Genomic DNA, 13,757 nt, shown 5'->3' with positions numbered 1-13,757 from the left:
TACTAGATTGCAAGAAAAAGTAGGGTCTTTTTCTAGGTCAAAGGTCAGGCTAATTAGGCCATGGAGGTGAAGGTGACTGGTCTCTGGACCTCACTTGTCTGCTGCCTAGATGAATGGGGGGAGATGATTTTTCTTAAAAATGAAAGTATTCGCTGAAAATATTTTGATTTTAAATGGTTATAAGAAATCATTCAGTGTTAGAATCTAGACTTATATTGTCGTGTATAATTTTAAAACTATTTTGGCACACATCTTAGACCCTTCTCAAGGAGCTGATAGAGATGTGCTTGGTGAACCAATTCAGGGAGTTTTCATGCTATTTTAAAACCTAGCTTTTACATTAAAGAAACCAGTTTGCTATTTTGAAAGAAGTTATAATCTACTTAAAACTGTCATTCTGTGTTTCTGACTTGTAATTAGATGGTATTTCCAAAATGTCAGACCTAGATTCTGCTTCTACCATCACCATAATAAAATGTGACAGCCAAGATATTATATCAATACCTTTTCCATAATTAGCAATAAGGATCCTGCCAAGGGTTAACTAGAAAAGTTTCATAAACGTTTTTCTACAAATGGTCCTGAAGACAGTATTATGCTTTTAAAATCTGCTAATGTAGCAAAGACTCTTGACAACCAGGAGACAAATCTATGAGCAAAACTGTTTGGAGAGAATAGTTTTGTAGTGTATGATGTATGTTATGTAAATGAGCTTATTAGGACTCTCATCTATTTTATTATTGGTGACCAATTTAATAGAGGCATTTAAAAAACAATATTTCTGCCTGACTCCTAGAAATGAAGAAGATACATTGATATAATTGAGAGCAAATGATTGCATGTCGTGCCATTTAATCATGTCATTTTTCAATTGCTATTTTTTGCACTTGGCTGCATGCATATAGAATATTTAGCTTCAATATAGATTAAATCCCAGGGTTTGCCACTAAGTTGAGTTCCTATATTGGCCGACGTTGTCTTTTAAGTTTGGAATCAGTTAAAATATGCAGGTGTTGTTTGCCCATATTTTCTTCAAAATATGCCAGTCATCATTCATACCTCACTTGAGGTATTTTAATTTTTTTGTTGTTTTGAAGAATTACTCCTTTACAATTCCAGGATGGAAATTCTTGTTTGCAACGTTTTTATACTAGGTACAGTTAAGTTAAGCACATAATTGGCTCAACAATGGAGCTGTCAGTTCCAAAAGATCTGCTGACCCCTTGCTGGAAACTTTGATAATCATTTGCCTAACGAATGTTTCCTACTTTTGTTCAATCTCTACTTTATTATTTATATAATTTACACTTTCTCAGTAAAAAGATTGTCTCCCACTGCCTGCTAGAATGTGAGGCCTTTGAGGGCACAGAGTTTGGTCTGTTTTGTTCATTTGATTTATCTCAAATACTTAGAATAGTGCCCACTATAATAGGTGTTCAATAAATATTTGTTCAACGAATGAATTAATATTTGTTTCCATCTCTGCTATCATAACCACCCAGGGCTTAAAAATTGCATAGATTGCTAATTCTTAACCTAGTTGCAGGCCTAGGAATGGATATAAGATAGACTGCTGAAAGGTGTACAGAAGTTGTTGGCTCTCTTATCAACAGTAACTATATGGCTGTGGCCACTTCTGGTTGGAAGTCAGGGGCAGAGATAGTCTGAAATGTGGAAATCTTACGAGCTTCTTCAGCTCTCTTATGAAAGGCAGTGTAACAGTGTTTTCGTGAGTTGGCTCTGGATTCAGGTTGCACGGGTTAAAGTCCTGCCTTTGCTGCTTATTAGCTGTGTTATCTCTGGTCGGTTACTTAACCTCTCTGTGTCTCCATTTCCTCATTGGTAAAATAAGTAGATGACAATAATGTATATCTTATAGTGCTGCAATTCATTAATTAAATGAATTAATACATATAAATACCGAAAAATGCATATCACACAGAAATAATCACAAAAAAATGTTTTGTCATTAGTATAAGAGATTAGTGAAAAATAACTAAGAAAATACTACTAAGAATAGCACTCTAGCAATTAATAAGACTCATGGATGGTTGGTTATTATTTTGCATTCAAGTAAATCTTGATTAAATATTTGGAGAGAACATAACATTGTTTTTATTTTGAATTGGTTCAGATACATATAGTCAACTGAGGATAATCTTTGGTAAAGTAAGTGAAGTGCATCTGATGTGCCAGGTCTCTCGTTTTTGTACTGACACCAACAACACAATAAATTACCGCAATAATTAGACTTAACTAACATTCCTCAATTTCCACATTTTCTTCAACTCCTTTTCCAGATCCATGCTCTTCTATGTATAATTTTCTGTTTATGTTTTATGGTATTTCTAGAAGTAGGACAGCTATACTAGAAAAGGCACTGCATTATTTTTATCGTATAAAAGAATGTTTTATCTGTTGACTGAGATTTCTAGGTTTGCAGTTATGACTCTATCCCAGGAAATTTTAGAGCCATTACTTACAAAAATAAATAAATAAAAGCTCTAAGTTTGTCTTTATAAGTGTAAATAATCTGTGTATTGACCCATGGTTGCAGAACCACGATGACTGGATGGTATTAGTAATATCATAGGGTCTGTTGTCATGATACGCCCTAAACGAATAGTAAATTCTCCGATTAAATCATCAGTTATGTGGTTAATAATGTATACCTGGCCTTACCAAGAGATTTTTAAAAAACAACACCTTTATTGAGATATAATTCACATACCATAAAATCTAATGTCAGAATGTTTTTACCACCCCCAAAAGAAACCCCTTACCCATTAGCGGTTACTCCTTATTTTCTCCTGACTGCAACCACGAATATGCTTTCTGTTTCTTTGCGTTTGCCTACTCTGGACATTTCATATAAATGGAATCATACAATATGTGACCTTTTGTGTTTGACTTCTTTCACATAGCGTAATGTTTTCAAGGTTCATCCATGTTATGGTATGTATCAGTACTTCATTCCTTTTTATTACCAAATAATATTCCATTATGTGGATATACTACATTTTTTATCCATTCATCCATTGGTGGATGTTTGGGTTGTTTCTACTTTTTGGCTATTATGAATAATGTGGGTATGAATATTTGTCTAGTTTGTGTGGTCATGTGTTTTCAATTTTTTGGGGCATATACCTAGGAGAGAAATTGTTGGATCATACAGTAATTCTATGTTTAACTTTTTGAGGAAATGTCATACTCTTTTCCAAAGTGAGTACACCGTTTTGCAATCCCACCAGCAATGCATGAGGGTTCCAATTTCACTACATCCTCACCAACATTGTTATTTCTGTCTTTTTTAATTTTAGCCATCCTAGTAGGGGTGAATGAAGTATTATCTAATTGTGGTTTAGATTTGCATTTCCCTGATGTCTAATGATGTTGAACATCTTTTCATGTGTTTATTGGCCATTTGAATGTCTTCTTTGGAGAAATGTCTATTCAAATACGTTGCCCATTTTTAAAACAAAGTTACTTATCTTTATACTGTTGGGTTTTAAGGGTTCTGTACATATTCTGGGTATAAGTCCTTTATCAGATACATGATTTTCAGATCTTTCCTCCAATTCTGTGAGTTGTCCTTTCACATTTTTATGGTGTCATTTGAAGAGCAAAAGTTTTTAATTTTGATTAAGTTATCCAAAAGTCACTTGTACTTTTGACGTGATGTCTAGAAAACCATTGCCTGACCCAAGGTCATGAAGATTACTCCTACATTTTCTCTTAAAATTTTTTTAGTTGTAGCTCTTACATTTAGGTCTGTGATTAATTTTGAGTTAGTTTTATATATGGTGTGAGGTAGGAGTCCAATTCATTCTTTTGCATGTGGATATCCAGTTGTCCCGGCACCATTTGTTGAAAAGACTATTTTTTCCTGACTTAATTATACCAGGAGCTTTTTAATTCCATTTGTTTTATTAACAAGCATTCAATATTTAATCATTAATACCCTATACTTAATCATACAATAAGCCTTTTTATGGTATAAATTAGCTTTGGTTTTATAAACATTAACTTGTCTTAATTATTACAGCACCAGAACACTAAGTTGTATTATATTTCTACATCTGAACTTGTTATTATATGATGTCACCTTCTCAGAGAAGCTTTGTTGACAAGCCAATCTAAAGTAACCCCCCTACCACTTTCTATCATATCACCCTTATTTATTTTATAGCTCTTATCCCTATCTGATATTGTCTTGTATATTTATTTATGTTTTATTTCCAGCCTCTCACCCCACTATGCACACATACAAATTTGAATGTAAGTTCCATGAAAGCAGAAATCTTGTTGCCCACTGTTACATCCCCACCACTGAGAACAGTGCCCAGCACATAGGCAGCACTCAATAAGTACATTTGAATGGGTGGATGGATGGGTGGGTGCATGGATGGATGGATAATTGAATTATGATTCTCATTATATTCTACTTAAACTTCCATCCTGTTTTAAAATGTTATAAAAGTTGTGGTTTCTTGACCTTTTCTTATGTGAATCCCCTAACTGTAATGCCTGCCCTCCTTTCCCTCCACTTTTTTCATCTTCAGCAACTTTTGCAGCCTAGTTCTAGTCCCATGAATCTTAATCTAGCTACAAGTCAATGACCGTAATTTAGCATGTACATCAGTTTCTCCTTACATTTGGATCACAGCCTCACTATTCACAAGTTACATTCACCTCCATCACCTCGTTTAAAACCTGCAACAACCCGATGGGTTAGGTCTTATCAAAAACTTTTGCTTTTCCTAGATTTCCCTCACTTTGAGGAGCCAGTGTCTTCTCTTTACAGCTAGATTACAAGCACTTAAGAACAGGTATCACATCTTATTATATGCCTCTTATCCACCAATGACAATCCTGTAGTGAAAAGCATGGTGTTTGGCATGTATTGATACCCAATAAATGTTTAATGCTGCAAGAAATATCATTCATGTGATCTTTGCCAACCTTGCCACAAAATAATGATCCCAAACTAACCAGTCAAAAGCATCTTCTGAAGAATCATAAAGATACCAGTATAGCCTTTTATTTTTCCCATGGACTGCATACTCTTATTAGACTGTGGCTGTAAGCATTAACATTACCCACATCTGATAACTTGTACCTTCCAATCGTAATGGTTTGTTTGACTATGTAAGCTTTCTGAGAGCACAGCTTTTATTTCGTTTAGTACAATGCCATATATGTAAAAGTCATTAATTACTAAATGACTTATTTGATAAAAATAACAAAAGGAGTAAAAGCCCCAGATATGGTATTCAAACAATCTAATACATCAGCATTCTTAATAATTATATTGAAAATTCTGGAAATCGTCAAGCAAATACTAACACCACAAAGATATCACTGGTCAAAAAGGTCTATTGATTGATTGATTGATTCCTTTTTTTCAGTCATTTGATAACAATTAAAAAAATAATTGATCACCAATGGATGTAGTCCCTAGGCTCTTGGCTACTAGTGTGACTCCAGAATCAGAACTTGTAACTTCTGTTTTATATTTCTAAAAAAAAAAAAAGGGGACCGGCCTGGTGGCACAGTGGTTAAGTGCATGCACTCTGCTGCAGCCGCCTGGCGTTCACAGGTTCGGATCCCAGGCACGCACCAATGCACCACTTGTCAAGCCATGCTGTGGTGGCGTCCCATATAAAGTGGAGGAAGATGGGCACGGATGTTAGCCCAGGGCTGATCTTCCTCAGCAAAAAGGAGGATTGGCATTGGATGTTAGCTCAGAGCTGATCTTCCTCACAAAAAAAAAAAAAAAAGAAATCTACTCAACTAGATTATTTCTCTTATCTGAAAAACTAAGTTCCTCTGTTTCCTGTAGACCAGTGTTCTGAAACTTTAGCATGCATTGTAATCAACCGTAGGTCTTGTTAAATCATGGCTCATTGGGACCCACCTCAGAATTGCTGACTCAGAAGATGTGGAGTAGCACAAGAGAATTTACATTTCCAACAACTTCCCGGGTGATGCTCATGCTGCTTGGCCCAAGGAATACACTCTGAGAACATCTGCTCTAGAAAATCTGGTCATAGGTATCAGACTAAGAGAAGACAATTGCCCACCTCAGGAAATTAGAATGGTAAAATACAGAAAATGCAAAAAAGAAGAAAAACACATGAAAAAGTGTTGGAAATCCTCGGAACAAGAAGCTGGAGCTATCCACTTGACACTATTTAAACCAGACAAACTCACCTGTCTTTTTCACTTTTCCCCACTCTCTCTGTATATTTCCTCACTCCAACTAGATTGAAGGCAGGTATATCATATATGCAAAGTGAACCTTCTTTATTGTACTTGCCACACAGAAGGCATATTCAATAGATACTGTTAACAGTTGATCAATCTAGAAGGTAAAGTCATATTTGACTTTATAAATGGAATTCTTTCGTAAATCGTTTTTTATTTGACTGATCACCTAAAGTCCTACCACTTTGTTCATATTGACCCACCTAATGATGTTACATTAGCCTGCTAAATAAAATTATGTAAGAGATATGGAGACAAATTGCTTTGTAGTTTCTCAGCTAGATTTATTTTTTTCCCTCTGTTTTTAACATATACTTGGTTTTGGTATTTTTTAAAATATTATTTTCATCCTCATCTCTCTTTTCTCTATTTAGTTCTTATATTTTACTTATTGTGCATTTTGGTTCTTGGTCTAATTGTAGTTCTTTTATTGTAAGTTTATTTATATCCTATTATGACAGTAGATGACACTATCATTTAATATCAAGAATATGGGTATACAAGTAAATATAATCATTCTATGTAATATGTGTACATATATACGTATATTTAATATATAATGAAGAATAAAGTACCAATATTAGAAGTGTTACCTTCAGTGATGTTAAACTGAAGCCAATGTCGAGAATGATGTTATATCACATTTGGCTCGATAATACGAGTGGTTTAAAACAGTCAAAAATGTTGACAGAGGAAGTCAGGAGAGGAAAAAAACAAACCTCCAAATAAACCAAAAGCACTCCTTGCATCACCGTTGATAAACTGAAAGTCAGATTGACAGTCTATAAGTGTAAAACAAAAACCTTCCGCCTGTTGGCAACTCGCTTGTAATGTGTCCAGAAAGATGTGTTTAGAGGGTTGGCGATCTGATCATTGTAAAGGAAAAAACAACTTAGAAATTTTGATTTTTACTTTTATACACTTCTCAATTTTTAGCAAATCTGCCTTTTTAGTAACATGAGGACATTTAGTAAAAATGTAAAATAAGTAAATAAAATAGGTCATTAGAAATTTAAAAGTAGCACACCAAACTATATCCCAACACTTGGATTCTGAAATGGTACTAAGACAATGACCCCCCAATACTAACAGAGGTAGCCTAGTAGGAAGAAATTGCCTAAAGATTACCAGATAATAAAGGTAACTAAATACAAAAGCGTGTGGAATCTCTTTCTTAGACATATTGATAATTGTTATTTTTCTTTCTTTTTAAATTTCCTTTCCCTCTTCTCTTCTTTATACTTTTCTGGGAAGGTAATATGACTATGCTTGGAAACCAATGTGATCTCATTAGATATCAAGGAAAATGCTTCAAAACTGGCAATATTGAAAAACATTCCAAGCTTTTCTTTTTTCTAATATTTTAAATATATATATATTTTTATTGAGGTAACGTTGGTTTATAACATTATGTAAGTTTCAGGTGTAAATTATTTTATTTCACCTCTGTATAGACAGCCTCATGTTTACCACCAAAAGTCTAGTTTCCATCCATCACCATACAAATGTCCCCCTTTACCCCTTTCACCATCCCCTCACCCTCCTTCCTCTCTGTTAAGTACCAATTTGTTCTACGTATCTATGTGTTCTTGGTTGTTGTCGTTTTTCTGTCTTCCACATGTGAGTGAAATCATACGGTATTTGTCTTCCGTTATCTCACTTATTTCACTTAGCATAATACCCTCAAGGTCCATCTATGTTGTGGCAAATAGCAATATTTAATCTTTTTTTTTGGCTGAAGAGTATTCCATTATATGTATATATAATATCATCTTCTTTATCCATTCATCCATTAATGGGCATTTAGGTTGTTTCCATGTCTTGACCATTGTGAATAATGCTGCAGTGAACATAGAGGTGCATATATCTTTTTGAATTAGTGTTTTCATATTCTTTGGATAAATACCCAGAAGTCGAATAGCTGCATCATTTGGTAGTTCTATTCTTAGTTTTTTGAGGACTCTGCATACTGTTTTCCACAGTGGCTGCACCAATTTACATTCCCACCAGCAGTATATGAGAGTTCCTTTCTCTCTACATCCTCTGCAACACTTGTTATTTGTTATCTTTTTAATAACAGCCATTCTGATGGGCATGAGCTGATATCTCATTGTGGTTTTGATTTGTGTTTCCCTAATAATTAGTGATGTTGAACATCTTTTCATGTGCTTGTTGGCCATCTATATTTCTTCTTTGGAAAAATGTTTGTTCAGATTCTCTGCCCATTTTTAATCTGGTTGTTTATTTTGTTGTGGAATTGTATGAGTTCTTTATATATTTCAGATATTAACCCCTTATTGGATATATGATTTGCAAATAGCTTCTCCCAATTGGTAGGTTGTCTTTTCATTTTGTTGATGGTTTCCTTTGCTGTGCAGAAGCTGTTTAGTTTGATATGGTCCCATTTGTTTATTTTTGCATTTGTTTCTCTTGCCTGAGGAGACATATATAAAAAGATATTGCTAAGAACAGTGTCAAAGAGTGTATTGCTTGTCTTTTCTTCAAGGAGTTTTATGGTTTCAAGTCTTACATTAATGTCTTTAATTCATTTTGAGTTAATTTTGACAAAGGAGCCAAGAGCATACAATGGAGAAAGGAAAGTCCCTTCATAAATAGTGTGGGAAAACTGGACAGCCACATGCAAAAGAATGAAAGTAGACCACTCTCTTACACCAAACTTTTCTGTTCCTTACTTCCTTTTCTAGCTACTTCACTCTCTCTTCTCTCCAACACACTCGATACTCCCACTGCCCCAGGTTACTTGCTTCTGGACCCTCTATCCTTATAACCACAGCCACTCAACTTGGTCCCTCTGGCTCACACTGTTTCCCTGAAGATTTCACTGACTCCTCCAGTAGCAACTGCACAAACTTCTGTTAGCACTTCCCTCTCTTCCATTATTCTTGGCACCATACTTATTTGTATTGTCCACCTCCAGTAGACTCTCAGCTCCTTGAGAGAAAGATCAGCATCTTGCTCCTTTTTGAAGCCTCCATGCCTGAAACAGTGCCTAGCAGATGGAGGGTGCAATACACATTTGAGGAGGTCTGGGGGGCAGGAATGAGTTTTTCTTATTTCTGTGCCTTACTTAGATTGCTTAGCTTGGGTTTCTGTTTAAAAGTACTCTTCTCTGAAAATGTAAGCCAGAAATAGTTATAATAATCATTTGTTCCTATGTAGTTATATTTAATATTTATTTCTCTATGCATAGTTTATCATGGAAATAATGTATACTACTGATTCTAAGAAACATTGCCAGCAAATGCATTGATTTTATTTAGCATGTGTTTGCGATTATAAATAAATATGTATATTTTAATGGTTGTCATGGAAACCCATTTATGTGGAAGAATGTTATTTTATCAATTATATCTCATAGATATAAAAAAGTACTGAAAAATATGTTGGCCATGTAAAATTCCCAACTTTCCCCTCCTTTTTAAAGTAGTGTTATTTCCCAAGTGTGCATATAGGATAAATTATTAATCCAGAATGTAGACTAAGTTCTTTGGATATTTAAAGTAAAAGAAAAATTGCAGAATTATGAAGATCTAAAAATCAGATATTGAATGTCAACAATTTTGTGTGTGTGTGTGTGTGTGTGAGGAAGATCAGCCCTGAGCCAACATCCGATGCCAATCCTCCTCTTTTTTGCTGAGGAAGATTGGCCCTGGGCTAACATCCGTGCCCATCTTCCTCTACTTTATATGGGACATCGCCACAGCCTGGCTTGACAAGCGGTGCGTCGGTGTGTGCCCGGGATCCGAACCTGCAAACCCCAGGCAGCCAAAGCGGAGTGCGCGTACTTAACCGCTGTGCCACCAGGCTGGCCCCTGAATGTCAACAATTTTTAAAAACAGCTTTCACAGTTTTTAAACCACCTAGACTGACTCACAGTAAGATGTGTGGTAGGGATCATCTAGATACTTAAATACTGGATACATTCTAGACTTTTACAAAAAAATTATGGCTAATGACCTTTATGAAAATTTCCCCTTGCAACCTCACATGTCCTATTTCAGAACTTTGAAAATGCCTGTGAGGTGAATGAAATTCATTCGGGCTACTTTGTAAATGTTACCTAATGTGGCTGCACTAACTCTACATATACCTTTAATGCCATCTGTGGCAAATTTTCATTTGGCTAAGAAACATTGGGACTTTTTGTTGGCTTGAGGAACACAGTTATTACTCTAGTTAACTTCAAAGAGAGTTTTGCAAGATCCAGTTTTATGGCATGGAAACATCTCTTTTGATTTTTCTAGCCCTTTATTTTAAACAAATTAACAACAAAACAAAAACAAAAAACAAAATCTTCAGTATTCATATTCATAGGACTCATTTGAACCAGCTTCAGTTGGTTATATTATTACCTTAAGTGTTTAATATTGGGCCAAAATTGGCAGATATTAAGTGGGCTTGATAGTTTGATTTGTCCAACAGTTTTTCTAGAGAGAGAGAACAAATGGAAGGGGGTGTGTGTGTGTGAGAGAGAGAGAGAGAAGAGAGAGAGTGCATGTGGGGTAGGGCAGTTAGGATTGGAGGAGGAGATGGAAACAATGCCTGTTGCTTTAGTAAGGCCCTCAAGTTTTATTTTTGAACGTTTAGAGGTTTCTCCTCATTCAGCATTGAACTAATGAATAATATCAGTAAGGAAATTTGTCAGACCATCTGGTTATATCAGTTGTTACATAGGAAAATAGTAATGAACCCTAGGAAAATAAATAAGGGTAAGTTCAGGAAACATAACTAAAAATGCTGCACTGGTATAAATTGAATAATAAAATTCCTAGTCATATTTTGCCATAAATAGAGGTTTGGGAATTTGTCATTCACCTTATTTAAAATTCAGAAATATTAAAAGTGCAAGGTTCTCTCATTACAGAAATAATAGAATTCCAGCTATTACTGAGTTCGGGTCATTTAAATGGCTCTAGCATGTATTATATCAGTAAGTGGAACATCTGTATGAAATGTCCACCTGCTGATGTACTACCCCTCCGTGCACATTTCAATGAACGACACTTCATCATTTTAAGACTTCTTCTAATGAAGCTTTATCTAGATTAACATTTTAAGCATAAATACTTTTAGGCATTAAAACTCCTGTACTAAATGAAATTGCATTGTCTTGTTTACCCTTGTCGATTAATAAGCAATCTGTTAACTGTTAGAACAGTCCAACTGTGGCAGTAGAAGGAGATTAGTAATTCAGTGATGTTTGTGGATATAATCATCATTTCTCCTGAAGGTTTTGAATTAAAATATCACTTACACACTCTCCGTAGGCAAATGACATAATATTTTTAGACGTGTGTACCCACTATTGTGCTTGAATCGTTCAGCTTAGGGTCACTGCAGCAATACAAATGCTTCTGGGGGCAAAATGCTATTTTGATGCATGCATATCCTTCTTAAATAGTGTGAATGCCTACTAAAAGAAACACAGCAACCAACAAATAGTGCAGTGATAATCCAGCATCCTGATTTCTGTTTTCAGAACATTATTGCTTTGTTAATCAAGCTTCAAAAGAAAAATGTTGCTTGGCCATTTTTTCAAAGAATAGATGTTACATATCAAAATTCTTTGCAATCTTATTTAACTTATTCTCAGCCAGTAGAAAACTAAACCTCTGGCTCCAAAGAATCTAGAAGTAAATCTGGAAAAATTCCATTTTCTTTTGGAATACTTTTCTATCTTTTGTGTTTCTTGGGATCTTGAATCAAAGTATATCAATCTGCTTGGCTTCATATGACCTAAACGATTTATTTCATTAAGTTATAAATTGTTAATCACCTAGTGCCAAGGTGGGACCCAACATTTTAGATGGATAAATCAGTGAAAAGGGGACGAGGAATGGGATGCAGCTAAATTCTTTGGCGTAAGTTGGGTTTCTATACGAGGCCTCCTTCTATATGTGACTCCAGAGCCCTTCTTGTCCTAGTTTTCATAGCTGAGCGCATCACTACAGTTTGAAATTATGGTGAAAGAGGGAGTTTCATGTTTTGGGGAACTCTGACTGATAAACGCTCATGGATCGGTCCCTCTATGTGTTGCAGTCCCTCTGTTGTGAAATCAAGCAGCGACGTCGTGGAGTGGCCTCCATCCTGCGATTGTGCCAGCATCTTCTGGATGACCGGGAGACCTGCAATCTGAACGCAGACCACCAGCCCATGCAGCTGATCATTGTAAATCTCGAAAGAAGATGGGAAGCCATTGTCATGCAAGCCGTCCAGTGGCAAACAAGGCTACAAAAGAAGATGGGAATGGAGTCTGTGAGTATTTTTTTTTTTTTTAAGCATAATGGTCTCTCAATTTTCTCAGAAAAAAATTCTTTCAGGACTTGAAAAATGTGTTCGTCTTACAAGTTGGTTTGCTAACTAAAGGGATAGAGCTCTCTCCAACCACTAAATGAAGCTCCATTCGTTATAATATGGAGATTTATTTGCTTACTATTAAGGTGCATTTTAGTGTATCTCTTTGTCTTTTAAAAAATCGCAAGGAGATTTTGCTTAACTTTACCAAACTAAGCCATTAATTCTTTCAATCATTCCTTCACCATTGATATTCATTAATCATACAATACCCCATGAAGATTTTTCTAGAAGGTGGCTTACTACTCTCAGAGCATATGGAGCAACATGTATGCTCTGCAGATAAGGCAGTGAAATAAAATGTACTGTTTACCTTTTCATTCGATGTGAGTTAACACTGTCTACTTGTACAACAATCTCCACTGTTCTTGCTTAGAGCTTCTGATAGAGTTGCGTTGCTGATAACTGGTAAGTTTCCTTTTAGAGTTTAAATGCAGTGCTCAAGGTAGGGGTGGAGATCCCTTTTAAGAATTTTGCAAATTGACTGTAAGTTCAAGCTGTCACTAGATGAAGGAAATATATGTGACTAGAGTTGTTTTATTGTAATATAGAATACACACTTGTCCAGAAAAACTTCATATCCTTAAGAGAAAGGATTTATTGATAAAAATATTGCATTCCTCAAGTGATCTTGAAGTCAATAGCTATTAGTTGAAGGCCTAATTCTCATGTTTAACTTACATAAATGAAATACAAACATATATACATACATACAGAGACTGGAAAGTTTTTCTTAATATGTTTATATTGTCAGTTCTATGTCTTCAGAAAATTCAAGATTAAAAATCAAATTTAATAATCTTGCACTGAAAAACAGACTTCTTCTATGAATTCTGATTTTCACAAAGGCTTAATATTTGCTATCTGATGTGTTTGGCATTCGGACTGGGAGCAGAAGGGACAAGGAATCAGGAAGCTTTCTCGATCTTTTTACATCTGTAGCTATGTTGAGTCTAGGGAGTGATTTTATCCTTAACTGTTCCATTTAATTGTTTTGAACTGAAGTTGTTACATTTCTTAAGACTTCCAAATTATTACCAGTAATCAGAGTCCATATAATAGGATGTCTTTTCTTGAAATGATCTGTTTGTTGTGAGGCTATTTAGCTTGAGTGT

At 35.2% G+C, this 13,757-nt stretch overlaps 1 protein-coding gene across 3 annotated transcripts in view; it reads left to right on the top strand.

Moving 5' to 3' along the window:
• The window catches only part of AKAP6 (A-kinase anchoring protein 6), a 467,551-nt gene that overhangs the window by 415,591 nt on the left and 38,203 nt on the right, over positions 1-13,757 (top strand). For all 3 annotated transcript variants that reach the window (XM_087422756.1, XM_014780419.2, XM_087422751.1), the window contains one exon: positions 12,328-12,543. In XM_087422756.1, the coding sequence (XP_087278882.1) occupies positions 12,328-12,543 (216 nt within the window). The remainder of the gene's footprint in view (positions 1-12,327; positions 12,544-13,757) is intronic.

This window comes from Ceratotherium simum, chromosome 3 (assembly GCF_057802395.1).
Source record: "Ceratotherium simum simum isolate JZ-2026a chromosome 3, ASM5780239v1, whole genome shotgun sequence".
NCBI classification, from domain to species: Eukaryota; Metazoa; Chordata; class Mammalia; order Perissodactyla; family Rhinocerotidae; genus Ceratotherium; species Ceratotherium simum.
This window is presented reverse-complemented; position numbering and strand designations above follow the sequence as displayed.